Raw genomic sequence first — 21,692 nt, 5'->3', positions numbered from 1 at the left:
GAAGTAGAAGAAAGAAGTATTGCGATGTAGAAGATTTAAAAGAGGCAGAAAATTCTAAGATATGAACTTATATAGTGTTTGATTCTGGATTGGTTGTTATAGTGATCTTTATTTTTTATGGGAGCTACTTGCAGGAGTGTTATTAACAGCCTTAATTCATAATGCTAGCCTTCATATCTTTAATTAAGTTGAGATTCTCTTTTCTTAACATTTTTGAGAATCAACATACCCGTCATTCTTGCTTCTGCTGGGAACTGTGTTTCACAGAGTTAGTAAAGTCATACTCTGCAATATTTAGACAGGTCATTTCAATAAACTACAGTCATAACAGTTCTAATCGGGGGAACTTTGTTATGAAATCTGACGAAAATCTAAGAAAGGAACTGGGAAAAGTAGACAGCTTTGCTGATGTATGTCAAACCTATGGCAACAAATTATTGATGATAAGCCAGTCAAATCTCTACTTTGGTCTTTGATTGACAACCCTTCCCAGGAGAAATATTAGCCAGAGATCCGAGCAGTGTAGAAAATGGAGAAAATACGCTATTCTGCTGTGCTTTCTGCATATGTATTAGGAAATGTTCAAGTTCATATGACAACATTTTTGTATCAGGAGAAAAATGGAGATAAGGTACTGGGAACCAATTGCAAATGCATATGAAACGTGTGGCTGATAGGCAAGAGTTATTTTCTTGTCTAATAATATTTTTAGTAATAAAAAAAAATCTTGCAGAATAGCCGTTCTAAACAAATGGAGCAAACTGGTTTTATACTTTTTATGTTGCTCTAGCAGTGGGAAACAGAGTTTCAGATCTAATTGTATAAATAATGATACATATATTTGTTCCCATTACTAATTATTTTTTTAAAAAACAGCAGACAAGGAAGTAATTAGGACAGCTACCCGTTTTGGCTGCATGGGATTTCATGGCAAAATACATTCTGGGACACATTTTCGCCTAAATTGTGCAATCGAAATTTTCAAAATGATGACATTCACCATTTGATAGAAACCAATTAATAGTATGTCTTTCATTTTGAAATTACCATTTACCTGCCCTTTTCGATCTGTCAGAGCTCATGTCATGAACACACACAACTAAAAAGATCTTTTGTTAGGCCTCTTCGGCTATTGATTATTTAAAGTGGCATTTTCCTTTTAAATCAGCTCCAAGGAGTATTGCACAGTTTTATATTATGCAGAGGGGACTGGTAAAGAATTCCTTCTCCAGTATCCCACATTAAGTGAAATGTGAAAAACAGAGCCTTTGGAACAGCGTTTTTGTATACACCATTATTCTCAAATTATTTCAAACGAATGGTAGGATTGAAAATAGAATTCTTGCGCCCTTCACCTTTTCCACTGTGAACATCCTTCATTGAAATACACTATTTGTGATAATACATGACAATTGTATGGAAGTATCTTCCCAGGGTAAATGAACACTGACATGGCTGCTTTCAAATTTGTATTGTCATAAAAGCTGTTTCTTTCTGGTCCTCGGCAATGTATGGCTAAGTGAAAAGAGAAGATAACACAAGTGATATTTGCTCTTTAAATTGTTTTTGCTCCTAATAGTGTTTCTACAATGATGTTGCACGAAAGGTATGTTTGCACATAAATGTGATTTTTGCTCCTAATAGTGTTTCTACAATGATGTTGCACCAAAGGTATGTTTGCACATAAATGTGATTTTAGACTTTTGCACCTAAAAGTTTTCTACACTTTTGCTGAGCTTGAACCAATGTGTGATTTTTCACCAAAATGTGCACTGTCTTCTTTGTGGATCAACCTTTCTGAATCCATATCACCAATAATTTTCTGTTTCTGTGCCCCTATACCCACTACCTCATATCCTTAACTTTTTCTTTCCACTTCCACTTTAAATCTACATTCTCGGGATTTGCTATGGAGTGTATAGTGCTATTTTGGTTTTTTTAAGTGTTCTGGGGTGGTCTGGTAGTTTCAAGCACACTGTATTTCTATTAAATGTTTTCTTCTAAGTGTGTTTTAATTTATTTGTGTTTCCAGAAATTGGACACTTTTTTTTGTTTTCAAACATATAAATACTAAAACAATGATTTACCATGTTATAAATATCCTTGCATAACAAGAATTGTGGCAAACCCTATTTCCGTCATTATCTATTTGGCGAGCAGTAAAACTCAATTTTACAATTCTTTGCTCTTATCATACTTAATGTAATCCGTTCCGTGGGCCATCCCTATTGCAGGTGAAAGTAATGTCCATGACATACAAAAAAGAATGATTTTTATATATGCACAGTAGGACGCTTTTAGACACTTATATACCCATTTATTCTTCCTTCAACCTTGAGCTATACATATATAAAACATATTTAACTTTCAGAAAAACACACATTCAATGGATGATGTCATCAGTGATGTCATTTGAGATGTCATCAGTGATGTCATGAGTGATGTCACTGACCATGTCATGAGTGATGTAATATGTGACATCATCAGCAGTGCATTGCGGGCACACAAGTTATAGTTAGCTGAACTAACTATAACGGGGGAATTTCAATGGTTTTGTACAAGTGAAATGTCCAACTAACGATAACGCCCCTGAAAGCCATGTTTTTTTCAGTGAATTTCTAAGGTTTTTTAAATGCTAATTTGTAACTATAACGTGCCTGAAACCTATGGTTTTTTCAGTAATTTCGACGTTTTTTTTTAAATGCTAGTTTCTACCAATACCTACAGAGGTATGACATGTGAAGTAAGAAGAAAAACACACAGAAAGAAGCAAAAGAAAATGCAGAAAGAAGCAACAGATGTCCTCAAAGATGAAGAACAGTGCAGGAAGAAGGAAGACGTGCAGAAAGAACAACCAGAGGAGAAGAAAGAGGCATTGTTGCAAAATCATCCTGTACCCTCAACTTTTTCAGATGGGTACTGGTGTTAACTGACTCTGACTAACCAGTCCCAGAGCCAGTGCAATGCTAAAAGACACTTCGAATACAGTGAAAACAACTACATACACTAGGGAAAACTATGCGTTGGGGTACCTCTGTGATTAGCATGACCTCCTCTGTAAACCCCTAGTACACAATAGGGCAGGCTGATTAAAACTACCTCTTAAAATGAGCCACGGATTGCGTTTTCACACTGATGAAGGGAGGGGGAGATCCTGAGGTGACATGTGTGCAAACACGCCCACAGGCGTTTTAAGTTTTGGGACAAAGCACCCTTGAATCCTGAGGGTCCGTGGGGTCCAAGTAGCCCACTAGGTACCTCCAGTAAGCACCACAGAGCTGATTTGCAGAGAAGTGTAAAAAAGGGCCCAGCCTAGATCACCTCTCTGCAACGCAGCGCAGTGGCGCTTACTGGAAGCACCTGGTGGGCTAGTTGGCCACTCGGAGCCCTCAGGATTGAAGGGGAATTATTTCCCCAACTTAAAACGTGCCACAGGGCGTGTTTGCACACGTCACCTCAGGCCCCGTCCCCTCCCTTCACTACTGTGTAAACACGTTCTGTGGCTGTTTTAGGTTGGGAGATTAAGTTAATTTGAATCCTGAGGGTCCCTAGGGTCTAACTAGCCCACTAGGTACCTCCAGTAAACGCCAAAGAGCTGCGTTGCAGAGAGGTGTAAAAAGTGGCACGGCCTGGATGACCTCTCTGCAACGCAGCGCAGTGGCGCTTACTGAAAGCACCTGGTGGGCTAGTTAGCCCCCAGGGGCCCTCAGGATTGAAGGGGAATTATTTCCCCAACTTAAAACGCACCGTAGGGCATGTTTGCACACGTCACCTCAGGCCCCGTCCCCTTCATTCCCCACTGTGTAAACACGCCCTTTGGCCAGTTTAAGCTGGGAGATTAAGTACCCTTCAATCCTCAGAGTCCCTGGGGGCAAATTAGCCCACTAGGTACCTCCAGTAAGCGCAATTACAGAGAGGTGTAAAAAGGGGCACAGCCTGCACCACCTCTCTGCAACGCAGAGCAGTGGCGCTTACTGAAAGCACCTGGTGGGCTAGTTGGCCCCAGGGTCCCTAAGGATTGAAGGGGAATTATTTCCCCAACTTAAAATGCGCCAAAGGGCGTGTTTGCACACTTCACCTCAGGCCCGTCCTCTCCCTTCACCACTGTGTAAACACGCCCTGTGGCCGTTCTAAGTTGAGAGATTAAGTCCCCTTGAATCCTAAGGGTCCCTAGGCTCAAACTAGCCCGCTAGGTACCTCCAGTACGCGCCACAGAGCTGTCTTGCAGAGAGGTGTACAAAGGGGCGTGGCCTCTGAACACCTATCTGCAACGCAGGTCCCTGGCGCATACTGGAGATACCTGTTGGGCTAGTTGGCCCTCAGTATTGAAAGAGAATTAATTCCCCAACTTACAACTCACCACGGGGCGTGTTTGCACAATGGTGAAGGAAGGGGGCGTGGACTGAGGTGACATGTCTGCAAACATGCCCAGTGGCACGTTTTAAGTTGGAGAATTAATTCCTCCTCAATCCTGAGGGTCCCTGGGGGCCAAGTAGCCCACCAGGTACCTCCAGTATGCGCCAGAGAACTGTGTTGCAGAGAGGTGTTCAGAGGCCACGCCCCTTTTTACAACACTCTGCAACCCAGATCTGTGGCGCTTACTGGAGGTACCTGGTGGGCTAGTTGGCCCCCAGGGACCCTCAGGATTGAAGAGGTATTAATTCCTCAACTTAAAACGCGCCACAGGGCTTGTTTGCACACATGTCCCCTCAGGCTCCGCCCCCTCCCTTCACCACTGTGCAAACGCACCCTGTGGCGCGTTTTAAGTTGGGGGATTAACTCCCCTTGAAGCCTGAGCGTCCCTGGGGTGCAACTAGCCCACCAGCTACCTCCATTAGGCGCCACAGAGCTGTGTTGCAAAGAGGTGTAAAAAGGGACGTGGCCTCAGAACACCTCTCAGCAACGAAGCCCTCTGGTGCCTACTGGAGGTTCCTGGTGGGCTAGTTGTCCCCTAGGGACCCCCAGTATTCAAGGGGAATTCATTCCCCATCCGCAAACGTGCCAGGGGGTGCATTTGCAGAGTGCTTCAAGGAGGGGGCATGGCAACCGGCGCGATGCCGGTCTTTCATTATTTTCTTTTTTTTAAGAAGGGGGACTTGTGGCCCCCTTCTTTTTCTAATTTATGGGCCCTGGTGACCCCATCTCCCAGGGTCTGACCCCTATTTTTTTTTTATTAAAAAATTTGGAAGGGGGCCATTTGGACCCATTCCCGAGGCCTTAATCGGCCCCGGGGACCCCATCCCCTGGGACATGGCCTTTTTTTTATTTTAATTTTTTGGGAGGGGGCCTACGTTGCCCCCCTCCTCAGGTGACTTATGGCCCTGGGGACCCCATCCTCCGAGCCGGCCTATGTTTTTTATTTTTTACATTACATTTTAGGGAGGGCCCGCGTGGCCCCCCTCCCCAGCCACTTGTAGCCCCGGGAACCCCATCCCCCGGGGCTGGCCCTCTCCGTTGGGGACCGCGGGGGTCGCCAATCCCCCCACGGTTGCTCCGGCGCCCCGCGTCAATCGGGATCCAGCATTGCTTTTCCACATTGGGAGCTGCTAAGATGCAGCTCCCCGTGTGGAAAAGCAATTTTCCCTGCTCCCTCTTTCAAAATCCAAACCAAGTTTGCTATGGCAGGGCGGGAGCTGTGAGGTTCCCACCCTGCCACAGCAAACTACAGTGTCCCGGGGGTGGGCACCCCAGGACACTGCAGGAACCGGCCCTGGGGGTGGCAGTCCCCAGGGCCATCAAGGGCTCCAGGAGGGGGGCCGCGCGGCCCCCCTCCAAACATTTCAAAAGCCACGGGGAGGTGGTGGTCCCTGGGGCTGGGGTGTCTGTCACGGAACCCCAATTATAATATTTAGAGCCGCGGGGAGGTGGCGGTCCCCGGGGCGTGTGGGGGGCTCGAATCCCCCCACACAAGTTTTTTTTTAAAGCAGCAAAAATTAGGGGTGGGGGTCCCCGGGGATAGGGGGGCTGTGAGCCCCCACCCCCAAATATATTAGATAAGCCCCGGGGGTGGTAGGCCCCGGGGCTAGGGGCCCCTTTGGGCCCCCCAACCCATTACTAATATGCACCATCCCTCTGGCTAAGAGACTGTATAGACTGAGAACTATCTCCCATATTCCCATACTCACCCCTATGTTTGAATTGTTTGTTAAGCTATGGTTGAGAAGGAATGTAGTATTTTCTGCACTGTGACATCTGATAGGCAGCACCATGTGGAAGGGTGGTCTTCACGATCGACCCTTCACCATGGACGCTTTGGTTTAGCCTACCTGTGACATTGGCCATTCAGTAATAGCAGAGGGCATGGGCTGCACAGGCAGTAACACGTTGCCCGCGTACAGTAAACATTCTGGCTCCAGTGTACCTTATTTGTTTGCGCTTGTGGCCGCGCCCTAACACTGTCTTGGAGGGGATCGGGCCTGCTACTATGGGTCAAGTTCACATCTCTACAATCCCTTCAACCACCTTCCTCTCATACCTAGATATCTTGCTTGGCCAAGAGAAAGTCATTATTTTAATCTAGCATGGGGCACTGTTACACATTCAATAGAGAGAGAGGAAAAAGCCTGTGATTGAGCTGTGTGAAGAACTTGTACATCACACTTCTGAAGAGAACAAAGTATTCCTGAGTTGAAAATTGGTAACAGCTATTACTGGAAGTGCCAATGGGCCTCAATGTGACCCTGGCACTAGGGGTAAGCTAGGCATAAATAATCGTGTGCACTCTTTATGTGAACTCTGATTGTTAGTTGAGTGGCAATCACTCTTTCCATGTCTGCCCTTGGGTGCATCAGAAGTGCTGGACTAGTGGGAAACGTAAATGCTAATCTACAGTAATAATCAATGCGAATAATGCTTGGGTCTGATTCATAATCAGATAGTAAATCCACACAACTGGCAACTGCGTCAATTGTGTTTTTGAGTTGTTTTATGTGCATTTTGTGAAACAAGGAAACCATCGCCCAAACAAGAATAAGGCTGCAGGAGTGTTACAGGCACCATATCAGCAGTGTGCAATCATGAGTGTAACATCATTGAATTACAGAATTATATAACCCACCTTCCTTCATACGAGATAAGCGCTTTTAACAACTGTGAGACTAGAAGGGCACAATGCCTATTTTTTTGCTGGAATTCAGGAGTGATATATATCCATGTGGACAAGATTTCTTCAGCAGGTTCTCAATTTAATGAGCTATTCTAAAATTCAAAATCCTAGAAATGAGGGGGAAGGTGGAATAGAGGCTGGACGCAGGCAAAATATACTGTTCTTGTGTTCCAGTGATCTGCTAGTCAGAAGGACCACACTGAACAGTGTGGCGTTTTCTTTTTTTCAGGAAATTAGTATTTTATATATTCAGTTAATTTTCCTCATCTTTTCTCACTCTGGGATCAGACTTGTGGCTAATTCTAAAGCACGATTATCACTTTCCTGCCTAACAATACAACTAGCATAAAAGGACATCGGTGGCGCTTCCGCTCTGGCGGAGGATAGTCTCCCCCCCCCCCCACTAGCTTCCTCAAAATGCAAGGAAAGGAAAAGTAAAATAATAAACCCGTTTTATTATTGTTTTATTTGTCTTTTTCCAGCAGAGTCTTTGGGGGTGGGCCAGGGGGATGACCATCACTGGTGGGGGAGTGGTATGCACTGGCATCAGTGCGCATGTGAGTTTGGCCTGCTGTCTCAGGACGCCCAAACCGACATGCGCACTGAAGCGGTCTCCAACCTGAGCTGCATTGCAATGTTGGAGACAGCAGGCACTGGCTCCCAGTCTCAGTCTCACTGGGAGCGCAAATTGAGGGTGCTCAGGCCAATCCTGATGCTGCTCTCATTCATGAGAGCAGCATCAGGATTGGCCTCAGGGGAGTCTGGGAGCCTGTGCCTGCAGTGGACTGTAGAAGAGCAGGATGCAGCTGATGCAGGTAAGTTATTTTTTGTATTTGATTTGTGTTTTTATTTTTGTCCGTCATCTCCCAGGCCCTTTACTACCCAGCCTCGCCCCGCCAATCTTCAACGACACCAGCCGCTACTGCAACAGGAGATTCCTCTTACTCTGTATGGCAACCTAAAGTTATTGTCAGAGAGATTTGGCCCAATTCTATGCCCACTTCTAGATTATTATTTAGGCATTCCAACAGGCACATCAGAGGAAATGGTAACCTCTCATGGTGGCAAAGAATCTCCCAAGGGAACTTGTTTTTTTGCATACTGCACACTTTTCAAATCGTAAATTGGAAAAAATGGTAATCAAAACAATTTATTGTGTAATAAAACTCACATTTTGTATTAAAACCCACACGAGTGAAGGGTCACCAAAATTAGCCACTGTATCAGTGACATGTTCAGTTCTTTGGGACTGAAGTGCGGAGTAATTTATCAAGTAATCATATTATTGCAACAACCAATTACTCCAAACCTATTATCACTCCACTCCAGAATGAAGAAAAAAACACTTTAATACACTTTCTTAAGCTGTGATCTAAAAATTACTGACTAGTTAAGCGATGACTGACCTTTAGAATTCAGCTATTTGAGAAACGGCTCAAAGCTCACCTTTTTAAGGGGACATGGAAATGGGTTTTGGTTGTATTGTTCACACAACAGGCAAATATCAGTGCATAACCATAAGGGTTCTACAACTAAAGGTTTTTAGAGTAACTTCACAGTAATTTCTTCATAACAACCATTATTTCTCTTTTGACTAAACAACCATGATTTCTATTTATTTATTTTCAGTGATTTTTAAGCTTTTGCCATTTTGTGGTTTGCTCTAATTCAAAGAAAAGATCCACTCTACAAGGCCTTCGGCTGTGTGCAGCATTTCTAGGCGTATGCACTAATGTGCTGTGCCAAGGCCGGGACCCCATAACATCCCGCCACAAAGTGTAACTAACTACCCACCTTGCCTCCAGAACCTACCATGTGCGATGGGCACTTGGCTCACGGCAATGGCTTTAACTACACTGTGTTCAACACCTTGCACTCCATGTCATCATGACACTGTTTCAGGTACTGTGCTTTTTGCTGAAAAATGTGTATTCTGTGTGTTGTGAACTTGCTTTATTTCCATTGAAGTACTTAGAGCAACACGCCCAATGGCAATGATTTGAAGGCTAATAAGCACAGGTGTGAAACAAGTGTCCATTATAACAATGACAGAGGGGCTGCTCCAATGTGTCCCAGAATCCAGCCATGTTCTAAGCCAAACCAAGTCTTCTAGGTCCCACTGTGCGTGTTTCTTGACCTCAGACTATGGGTGCAGGAGAGGTGTAATGAAACTTGAAGGTCCCCTCGCCAAGTACATGGATCCCAACCACCCCCGCAGGCCCACCACCGACCACTTTAGTCGCACTGCACTCTGTGGAGGATCCCCCCGTAACTCAGCCAACCCTCCTTCCTGCACCGTACTGGCAGCGGGAGCTAATGTTACACCAGTGGGGTGCAGGACATGTCCCCTGCCTTCTGTGACCGCAGAACCAGCTCTGTGTGACAGGGTTGGATTGGGATTAAAAATCGGGCCGGCCATACTAAAAAAAAAGTGGCCCACGTTTGCATATTACGTTTCTGCTAAACACTGCTTCTACAAAGTTTTGATAAAAAGAAGGGGGGGTCTCTGACAGAGGCATGTTTTCTTAATTTTACTTAGATTAATAAGAATGCACAGATTAATTCACACTGGACACACCTGAAAACAAGGGAGGCCACTTCTGCTCAGGCCCCCTGCTCTGCACAATATGCATACATTAATGGGCCAGCCCAGCGAGAGAAAGGGAGTGACACCTCTGCCCGTTGATAAAATCTGCCTCTAGAAAGGCCACTCAGACACCCACTGGGCGGCTGGCCATATCGGAACAACATAGACACCGCCAAAATCAACCGCCCAGGCTGCCCAAAAAAAGCAGCCCACAGCTGGAACTTTAGCCAGAGTGCCCACTTTACCAATCCGACCCTGCTGTGTGACATTTTATCAGTCAGGAGACTCTGGGTGCAGGGCACGGCTTCCGGCCTCCACTTGATTGCTTGTGATTTTATTCCATGAGACAAGTTCTACAATGTTTAGAAAATGGTTTGCCTCGTGCATCGCCTGGAGCAATGTTTTCAATCTGTGACACCCAATCAGATAGCGGCAGTTTTCGAACCATTCTCAAACCATTACAGAACTGCTGGAATGAATGGGAAACCAGCTATCTCTTCCAATTAGATTGTTTTTCAGAATTTCAATCAGTTTGTAAACAGTTGGTCTCCAACCGTTCTGGACCTCAGACTTCAATATGGCCATAAAATAAACCTTTCACACTCCTTTTTTTAAACTCAGATGTAAAAATAAAACTAAATCGATCTCTACTAAAACGAAATAGGACATTTTCTGTAAACCTTTAGCACTTGCCTTGTTTGATGTGATTCCGTATAGCTTTTTTGTTGCAGCAAAAAGCTATATTTCTAATATGAAATGGACAGTCTCTATTTTTAGACCCCCCCCCCCAAATGGTTGATCATGACAAATTTTGAAATGAAGAAACCAAGCAGGATGCATAAAGAGCCTGATGAATTTCGTGAACATTCATCAAACAGCACCAAAGTTAATACCAAATCAAAAAAGCAATTGCATTGAAAAATACAGCTTAATGATAATTGCAGAGTGGCTAGCACTTTGGTAAATACCACTTGGTAAATTGTGCACACAACAATATAAACCGTTTAACTGCTGTTGTTCAATTGACAGATGATAAAACCCACTAAAGTGGAGTGGTGTGGCTCACTGGTTAGAGGTGGCAGACCCGGGAGCAGAAGTCGGCCCGGGACCAGGTTTCAATTCCCGACGCGGCAGGTTCGTGAACCAGGGTCAGCGGACTCGACAATTCTCGCCTCGGTGCCTACTCTAACCTGGGGTCCCACTCGACAACTCTGGGCATTAGCTTGCCTAATCTCCACAACGGTCCCATCAACGCCGGGGATGCCTGGCTCCACCTTGGGGATTCCCAGTAGGGACCATCCCACAGGGAAAGCCAGGACGGGTTCCCCAGCGGTATACAGCCCTGGGACGCCCCTTTGCTGGGGCAGCTGTGCGCTTTACAAGTATACGACATTTAACATTTAACATTTAACATTTAACATTCGCAGCGTACTCTTATAATACCTAAATTGGCCAGGATTATGCACAAAAAAATCCCTCCACCCCTCCAAACAAAAATAAACAAATACAGAAATTAAGTTTTGCGATGTTTTGGACAATTAAGTAAGCAGCTGAAATACCAGTACGATTTCAAACATACATTAACTGACCTTGTCTCAGTGTCCACTGTGTCCTGGCATCTGAGTGTTGTGGGCTGTGTGTGCTCTTTGAGGAGCATTCCCATTGTACCCCAAGGCTCTGAGAAACACGGCAGTCCTTTCTCCATTTCCTGTAAGAAGAGATAGAGCATATAAATGCACATGAGCAGATAAGGCAGAGGACAGAAAACGGATACCTCCCTCCCCAGTTTACACAAAACGTGTGCTGAAATGAAAGCAAAAAGCAAATCTATGCACACGTGCAGTTTCTGGGACTATTCAAAGGCACAGAAAAAGGCAGGGTTTGTGACGGTAATGCGGTCTGTTCTGGGAAACCCCCATGATAAAATGATATTGATGGTCTGGAACCTGCTGGAAACGTTGGCCCGTATAGCATGCGCAGTTCTGTACTTTCTCCACGCACAGTACCGCCCAGATGCTTATCTCTGCGGCAAACCTACCCTGGCTTCATTGGAGTCATTCATATGACTATAAAACGTAGACCCGCGATGCCCATTTCTACTGTCCTTCGCACATTGCTTATCTGTTGTGTGTTTGAATGTTTGTACTTCATTCGAGGTCACACTCCCTTTGGGACTGCGCTGATGGGGCTGCTCTTGTTTTTTTGTGTGGCAACCCTTCCTTGAAATTTCCGCAGCAACGTCTACTTGATAAGCTCAGGGTCATACGAGCAGAGTTTGAAAAAAATAAATCTTAATTGGGAGCAGTTTCAGAATGTCACTTGTATAGCGCGCAAAGTGGTCTAGTCCTCCAGGGAACAGGTCAGCCTGGAAGAAACCAAGGTGAAGGCTGCCCACAGAAATGACCGCAGCCTTCCACACTGTCACAGATGTTGCCAATATGAGGTCTCCGCTTTTAAAATTCACCCTGCAAAGACATTTCAAAGGGTTTACGTCTATTTTGAAAACTGCCAGCTATGGGAACATTTGTTTTTAGAAATGTATTATTAAGTTTATTATTTATTGCCTAAAAAATATAATTTTAAAATGTACATGAGACGCAATAGCAGCCCACGTTAAACAATGATAGGTGGTATGTGTGTGGCTCGCTTCACGTTAGAAGCTTTTTCTGCCTCACATATGGATAGATGGCTAAACAGATAGTATAAAACAAGTTTATTTTGTCTATTTAATTGTTGGCACAGGTTAGTGTCACATTTTAGTGACCATAGCTAACACGGCGAGACATCACGTGGGTAAAATGTTGCTTATGTAAAACGTCTATTCTCATAACAACTGCCTCCAATTACCAATTCTGGCCAATCAACTTGACTTTTCATCTATACCCAAACCTCTTGTGCTGTAGTCCCCCCAATTAGTTTTTTTTTTGTAACCAACTCCACTTTTACTGTGCACTCTCTTTCTGAACTTCTTAAAACCACATCTTCTGAAATGTCTTTCTGGTTCAGTCTCTTCTCAAGACACACACTATTCCCTTCCAAAACCTGGAGTAACTCAAGGCAGACCAAGTCACTGCCTTGTGCTACTCTGCCTGAGGGAGGCAGTACATGGGTGGAGCGTGGGTGTTACAACGTATCCACCAACCATCCTGCACATTCCTGACCTCTCCCTTTAACCCCTTGCATGCTTGTGACGGAACCGTTCTGTCACAAGCCTCGGGTGAGCTGTGCTTGTGACGGAACGGTTCCGTCACGGCCCGCTCGCCGCGCCTGCGCGGTGCGAATTCTGCGCCTGCGCTGACGATTTATTGGGCGGGCGGGTTCGTGACGGAACCGTTCCGTCACAAGCACAGCTCACCCGCGAGCCGTGACGGAGCGGTTCCGTCACAAGCACGGAACCGCCGCGCGGCCGCCCCTCCCCCTTAGCGCTACGGCGGAATAGCCACCGCAGCAAAGGGGTTAACGAAGCACAGCAAGGTGTATTGCTGAGTTGCGTGAAATATTGATAAATCTTCCCTCTTGTCTTCATAGCCTTGACAACATTTTTTTTCATCATTGCTCTCCCAAGAGAAGATCTCGCCTAATGTCTCACAATTTCAGATCTTTTGACAAACCTTTGTTGGTCCCTTTGCTTAACAACCCACTTAGGTTCAGCACCAGGATACCCTTCCATGTGAGTTGTGCGCTATTCAAATTCATATAACATAACATTGGAATAATAATACAAGTGAGCCTTCTCGTCAGACAGCCTTTGAAGAAAGAGGGCGTACCTCTTCTCAGCTTGGGGGCTTATAACCTTACAGTCTCCCTGAGACCACCCTATGGTAAAGTACAGGGACAATGCAAAATGTTTATTAAACAAAACAAAAATGCACAAATATTTTTATGTTACACTTTAAAATAAACTAATTTTATATATGTATTTAATTTTTTAAAACCACTTTAAAAATGCTACAGCATAATGAACATAATTTTGAATCATTATTTAATGTTGTTAAATAAATATAATTTGAATAGAACTATGTTTTAAAGATTTTAAAATAAATACCGATCTAAAATATAATGTTTATATTTATTTTAAAATTAGAAAGTAATGAATAGGGTTAATTTAAATTAAATTATTTTAAAAATTCATTTGCCTACATGTGGGTGTCTGTCCATGACTCCCCATTGACAAAAGCAACAGTGAGGGTTTGGGGGCATCACTGAGAAACATGGGGTGGTGGCTGGGATCTGACACTGAAAATGCCCCTGTGGCATGGCAATCTTCTACCGGAGGTTGCATCAATGGAGGGGTTCCAAGACTGGGACACCTTGGGTGTCACCAATCTGTGTGTGTGGCAGATGTGCGACTTCGGGACAACAAATCATACGCAGACCTCCAAGACAAATTCTTGCTAGAATGTACACAGTTCTATTGCTGTAACTTAGACACACACTTAGGCCCTTCCTTGGTACGCCTACAGACCTACCAGAGCTTAATCCTCTTCAGGCTATATTGACAATGGGCCCCCTTCCTCACAGGAGTCAAATATCTATACTCCATAAATCCCTAGTGCTGCATACACCTTACTCCCTCCGACAGCTGCGAGAACACTGGGAAAACCATGCGGGCGCACTGGAGAACACAGAATGGGTGCCGACCCTTCTGGGGCCAAGGGAAGCATTGGTGATGGCACTATTTTGACTGATACAATTTAAATACCTGCACTGCATATACTTGACCCACTACTGCTAGTTGAGCATGCCTAGGGCCTCCAACCCTCGCTGCCATCACTGCCGCTATGCAGTTGGGTGATTTCCTCCCTATGGTGTGGGACTGTGCAGTTCTTCGATCCTTCTGGGACGCAGTTGGGGCCATGCTGGGAGCCGCTATGGGACACCCACATACCTAATCCCTCAAAATAGCTCTCCTCCAACTAGTGGATGAAGAGGTATATACACCTGCAGAGAGGACATGGTGAAATTGGGCCTAGTGACTGCCAAAAGAGACATCACACACCTGTGTGCTTCGAGGGCTGAGATGGAATCAAGTTGTGTGCGAGAGAGACCAGTGAACCAGACTAATGGATGCCCGAAGAAGCATCTATGTGTGTAGGGAACGTGTGAGAGGTATCAGCAGGGGGAGAAATAAATAATCACCTATGGACAGGATTCACACAAGAACTGCAGGATAGTTGAAGCCAGAATTGCTTACAAAGGAAGGAATTTCAGACGTGTCGCACAAATGTATTTTGCCTGTGATTTTCAATACGTCACAGTGTTGCTTTAATAAACAAAAAACAATAGAAAGATCACAAATAAAACTATATTTCTTTTTCCATGAAAAGTGTTATTAAAACATTTTAAAACAAAATAAGTATTTTTGTATTCATATACAATTTTAGAAATCAATTATATATATATTCACTGAAAAAACATAGGTTTCAGGCCCTATATAGTTAGGAATTAGCATTTAAAAAACCTTTAAAATTCACTCAAAAAACTATAGGTTTTAGGGGTTTTATAGTTAGTTGGACATTTCACTCATACAAAACCATTGAAATTGCTCCTATATAGTTAGTTGTACTAACTATATTTCGCGCACCCGCAATCCACTGCTGATGATGTCACATATTACATCATTCATGACATGGTCAGTGACATCACTGATGACACCTCAAATGACATCACTGATGACATCACTGATGACATCATCCAGTGAATGTGGTTTGCTTCTTTATTTAAATATGCATTATATATATATAGCAATTTGCATTGAAGAATGAGGGGATATATAAAAATAAATATTTGGATGGAGGATTTAGTAGCAGTGTAATTGACTGTTTACTTGACCAATTTATAGTGTCTCACTAAATATAGTGGATAGTGACTAAACTGTTTGAATATCTGTATCACTGTGTCAGTTGTTGTGTAAATTGGTTCTCCAGTTGGTTACTAGCTATGTGAAAGTCTATATTAGTTATTGATTAGTTAACTGAGTATTTGTATGGGAGAGTGAATGTGTGTGTGGTTCGGTGGGGGGTGTGTGACTGCCCAAAGATGTGTGAATAGTTGATTCACTAGATATATGAAGTTAAAACTACATGTTCTAACAGTTGTTTGGGTGAGTGAATATCTTTATGGGTGTGATGATGAGCAAATATATTTCTCAATAGTACACGTCACGGCCCGCTCACCACGCCTGCGCGGTGCGAATTCTGCGCCTGCGCTGACGATTTATTGGGCGGGCGGGTTCGTGACGGAACCGTTCCGTCACAAGCACAGCTCACCCGCGAGCCGTGACGGAGCGGTTCCGTCACAAGCACGGAACCGCCGCGCGGCCGCCCCTCCCCCTTAGCGCTACGGCGGAATAGCCACCGCAGCAAAGGGGTTAACGAAGCACAGCAAGGTGTATTGCTGAGTTGCGTGAAATATTGATAAATCTTCCCTCTTGTCTTCATAGCCTTGACAACATTTTTTTTCATCATTGCTCTCCCAAGAGAAGATCTCGCCTAATGTCTCACAATTTCAGATCTTTTGACAAACCTTTGTTGGTCCCTTTGCTTAACAACCCACTTAGGTTCAGCACCAGGATACCCTTCCATGTGAGTTGTGCGCTATTCAAATTCATATAACATAACATTGGAATAATAATACAAGTGAGCCTTCTCGTCAGACAGCCTTTGAAGAAAGAGGGCGTACCTCTTCTCAGCTTGGGGGGTTATAACCTTACAGTCTCCCTGAGACCACCCTATGGTAAAGTACAGGGACAATGCAAAATGTTTATTAAACAAAACAAAAAAGCACAAATATTTTTATGTTACACTTTAAAATAAACTAATTTTATATATGTATTTAATTTTTTAAAACCACTTTAAAAATGCTACAGCATAATGAACATAATTTTGAATTATTATTTAATGTTGTTAAATAAATATAATTTGAATAGAACTATGTTTTAAAGATTTTAAAATAAATACCGATCTAAAATATAATGTTTATATTTATTTTAAAATTAGAAAGTAATGAATAGGGTTAATTTAAATTAAATTATTTTAAAAATTCATTTGCCTACATGTGGGTGTCTGTCCATGACTCCCCATTGACAAAAGCAACAGTGAGGGTTTGGGGGCATCACTGAGAAACATGGGGTGGTGGCTGGGATCTGACACTGAAAATGCCCCTGTGGCATGGCAATCTTCTACCGGAGGTTGCATCAATGGAGGGGTTCCAAGGCTGGGACACCTTGGGTGTCACCAATCTGTGTGTGTGGCAGATGTGCGACTTCGGGACAACAAATCATACGCAGACCTCCAAGACAAATTCTTGCTAGAATGTACACAGTTCTATTGCTGTAACTTAGACATACACTTAGGCCCTTCCTTGGTACGCCTACAGACCTACCAGAGCTTAATCCTCTTCAGGCTATATTGACAATGGGCCCCCTTCCTCACAGGAGTCAAATATCTATACTCCATAAATCCCTAGTGCTGCATACACCTTACTCCCTCCCACAGCTGCGAGAACACTGGGAAAACCATGCGGGCGCACTGGAGAACACAGAATGGGTGCCGACCCTTCTGGGGCCAAGGGAAGCATTGGTGATGGCACTATTTTGACTGATACAATTTAAATACCTTTAAATCAGTGATGTCATCAGTGATGTCATTTGAGATGTCATCAGTGATGTCACTGACCATGTCATGAATGATGTAATATGTGACATCATCAGCAGTGGACTGCGGGTGCGCGAAATATAGTTAGTACAACTAACTACATAGGAGTAATTTCAATGGTTTTGTATGAGTGAAATGTCCAGCTAACTATAACACCCCTAAAACCTATAGTTTTTTGAGTGAATTTTAAAGGTTTTTTAAATGCTAATTCCTAACTATATAGGGCCTGAAACCTATGTTTTTTTCAGTGAATTTTCAAAGTTTTTTTTAATGCTAATTCCTAACTATATAAGACCTGAAAGCCCACCAGGAATATCCAGTATGCGCCAGGGGACTGCATTGCAGAGAGGTGTAATGAAGCCACGCCCTTTTTATACCTCTCTGCAAGGCAGCCCCTGTGCATGTTTGAAGAGGGGGAACTAATTCCCCTTGCATACTGGGGGCCAGTGGGGGCCACCTAGCCCACCTGGAACCTCCAGTATGCACCAGGGGGCTGCATTGCAGAGGTGTAATGAGGCTATGCCCCTTGTTACACCTCTCTGCAACTCAGCCCCCTGGCGCGTTTGCAGAGGGGGAACTAATTCACCTTGCATACTGGGGGTCCCTGGGTCACATCTGCCCAAACGCCGATATTCCGAAAGATGGGCTGCATTGCAGAGAGGTGTAATGAGGCCACACCCTTTTTTACACCTCTCTGCAACGCAGCCCCGTGCATGTTTGAAGAGGGGGAACTAATTCCCCTTGCATATTGGGGGTCCCTGGGGGCAAACTAGCCCACCTGAACCCTCCAGTATGCGCCAGAGGGCTGCATTGCACAGAGGTGTAATGAGACTATGCCCCTTTTTACACCTCTCTGCAATGCAGGCCACTGGCGCGTTTGCAGAGGGGGGACTAATTCCCCTTGCATACTGGGGGTCCCTGGGTCATATCTGCCCAAACGCCGATATTCCGAACGATTGAAAATGACTTTTCTTGAGAAACATTTGGATTTGGATTATCATGTCCTATACTTTGGAATTTTTGAAAGACTGACTTTGAGGATGCTATAAATTACTCAAGTTTGCCTGAATTGTGCGTGTAAAATTGATACCTAGTCACTTTGAATAAGAATGTACTTCCGTCTCGTCTAACATTTGAAAGAAATATCTAGTTATATGACAACAGGATGCCGACATAACTTGAAGAAATTAAGAGCGCCCTGAAGAAGTTCTGTTGGATAGAACGAAATGCGTCGGCTGACTGTGGTACATAAACCTAAGGAAAATAAAAGCATTTGAATATACACCAAGATTCAGCGCTTCAAAAAGGACTCTAAGTGATATGATCTGATTGGACTTATTGTGCAAGGTGTGCTGTGCCAAAGTTTGGAATATTCTCCATTACTCTCTACTACTTACTCTCTACTACTCCACTACTCTCTAATACTCACTCTCTACTCCTCATTCTCTACTACTCTACTACTCTCTACTACTCTCTCTCTACTACTCACTCCCTAGTACTCACTATCTACTACTCTCTACTAACTCCCTACTACTCTCTACTCTCTACTACTCACTCTCTACTACTCTCTCTCAACTATTCACTCTTTACTGCTCACTCTCTACTACTCTCTACTACTCTCTCTATCTACTCTCTACTACTCACTCTCTACTACTCTCTACTACTCTCTACTACTCACTCTCTACTTCTCACTCTCCTACTCACTCTCTACTACTCTCTACTACTCACTCTACTACTCTCTCTCTACTACTCTCTCTATTACTCACTCTCTACTACTCTCTACTATTCTCTCTCTCTACTACTCACTCTCTACTACTCTCTACTACTCACTCTCTACTACTCACTCTTTACTACTCACTCTTTACTACTCTCTACTACTCACTCTCTACTGCTCTCTACTACTCACTCAACTACTCTCTACTACTCACTCTCTACTACTCACTTTCTACTACTCTCTACTACTCACTCTACTATTCACTCTACTATCTACTGCTCACTCTCTGCTACTCGCTCTACTGCTCTCTACTACTCTCTACTACTCACTCTCTATTACTCACTCTCTACTCTCTACCTCTCTACCTCTCTCTACTAGTCTCTACCTCTACACCTCTACCTCTCTACCTCTCTCTACACGCACACATATACACATATATATATATGCATTTATAAATATGTATGTGTATATATTACCTACTGGCGGTCGCCAGTAGGTATATATAGTTAGGATTTTTTCTCTATGGGACTTTTGAAAATTCTATGTCTAATAACTTTGGCGTTTGTGGACGGAATCGGCTGAAATTTTCAGGAAAATGGCACATTTTGTTTCTGAGCAGCCCCTGAAAATTTGGGGGGTTTCGTCAAGGGGGGGCCGAGAAAAAAGGGGGGTCCTAAAACACGTTTTTAACATTGAGTTTTCCATGGGGCGTTTGGCCTCACTTTTAGCTCGAACGGCTGAATGGATTTGCACGAAACTTGGCAAAATTGTAGGGACTGTTAGCCTGATGTGCCTTTGCTGAGTCTCAATATATGTGCTCCAGTGGATTTTGAGAAATTAACGTTTTAAAAAACAGATATATCTGTGACAGCGTCCCGGGTAGCGCTCCGGTTCGCGAACTTTTCGCGTAACGAAACTTTGCGAAGCGAAGCTGATTGGCTCTCCGGTGTCTGTCAACATTCTAAACATTCCGGAGCGGCCGCCATCTTGTCTCTCGGTAGGATCGAGAGACAAGAGGAGGAGAAAAACGAAGGGGGCATTTAATGAAAGGGGGCAAGGTAGACCCTTCTTGACCCCCTAGGAATGATGTTGGGGTTATTAAAGGGTCCCGTGGGGCAAATAAAAAAATATTGTTTTTTTGCGGTAGAAGCGCTTTCCGGTTAGCGAACCGGGTAGTGAACCGGGACGCGAAACGGGAATTCGCCATTTTGTGTTTCGTTTTAATTAAATTACAAGATGGAGGAAAAACAATGTGAGAAATGGGTATAAGGGGGTACGGGAGACGTATCCTGACCCCCTATGTTTTCTGAGGGTAGCTGAGGATGCTCATATATGTTGATACTTGTCTTCCAGCGGCTGCGCGTGAGCGTTTTTTTTTTTTGCTGCGTGACGTCTGTTAACGTTCGATTCGAAGGAAATCAAGAAGTGTTGACCGCCATTTTGACACTGCGAGTAAATATATTGTTAAAAATAATTGTTATAAATTAATCCGTATTGATAAACATTGTCTGCGCCATCTTGCTTTTTTTCCAATGGCACACTTTTGTCGTGCACGGCAGCCATTTTAGATGCCTTGACCAGACCCACTCTCTGCACGCCGCCGATTGTGACGTCTGTTAACGTTCGATTCGAAGGAAATCAGGAAGTGTTGACCGCCATTTTGACACTGCGAGTAAATATATTGTTAAATATAATTGTTATAAATTAATTCATATTGATAAACATTGTCTGCGCCATCTTGCTTTTTTTCCAATGCCACACTTTTGTCGTGCACGGCAGCCATTTTAGATGCCTTGACCAGACCCACTCTCTGCATGCCGCCGATCCTCAGCATGGCTCCCCACCCTCGCAAGCATCTCCCCCACGCACTGGTCACCCCCGCTCTCTGTCTTATGCATGGGCCATAAACCTCCCCCATCTGCGCTGCTCTTCCCTGAGAATCACACCCTGTGCCCGCCCGACACCACCCTTTCACCCTATTCACTACCGCACCCTCTGACATTCCTCTTCCTTTGTGTCTGATTGTCCAGGCCGGTCCAGGGCTATCACCTAGCCCTGCGGATGTAGCTTATGGCCTCAACTGTAAAGAATAACCCCTCTTCAAAGGAGTTACAGTAGATCAAGGCCCCACCGGATGAGATCCGTCACACCACACGCGTTCCTACTATCTGATAACGATCCTGTATTGTGATTGGGGAGGAGATTCTCACTGTGAGGGTGTGTGGGACGGAGCCTGAAGCGGAAGATTCCAGGGATGCCTTTTTGTACATCAAAGTCTTCACAATTATGTGTCACATTAAAAATATATAGCACTCCAACAAAGTAGTAGGATTATAACACTTTAATAACTTATAAATATATACAACGCACCATAAACAGTAAACACGTTAAAAAAATTTTTTAAAACAGAAGAAGCAACAATGGTCAGTAGCGGTCTGTCTTGCGAATAGTCCGAAGGCAGCACAACGCGCTGAGATCTGGACGGCACCCAGGTGATGTCCTTTACTTGCCGCACTGGTTTTGGCATCCTACAATGCTGCTCCGAAAAACGGCGTGGGGCGCCCCGGGGGGGGGGGGGGCGTGAACGGGCCTCCCCAGGTGGAGGCTTGTCTGCTGTAGTGGGGCGCCCCT

General features: G+C 44.2%; 1 protein-coding gene across 2 annotated transcripts in view; it reads right to left on the bottom strand.

Annotated features, from left to right (window-relative positions):
- FAM13C (family with sequence similarity 13 member C) overlaps positions 1 to 21,692 on the bottom strand; it is an 866,698-nt gene that overhangs the window by 493,691 nt on the left and 351,315 nt on the right. For both annotated transcript variants that reach the window (XM_086922448.1, XM_086922449.1), the window contains exon 4: positions 11,282 to 11,400. In XM_086922448.1, the coding sequence (XP_086778574.1) occupies positions 11,282 to 11,400 (119 nt within the window). The remainder of the gene's footprint in view (positions 1 to 11,281; positions 11,401 to 21,692) is intronic.

This window comes from Lissotriton vulgaris, chromosome 5, assembly GCF_964263255.1.
Source record: "Lissotriton vulgaris chromosome 5, aLisVul1.2, whole genome shotgun sequence".
In the NCBI taxonomy this organism is placed as follows: Eukaryota; Metazoa; Chordata; class Amphibia; order Caudata; family Salamandridae; genus Lissotriton; species Lissotriton vulgaris.
This window is presented reverse-complemented; position numbering and strand designations above follow the sequence as displayed.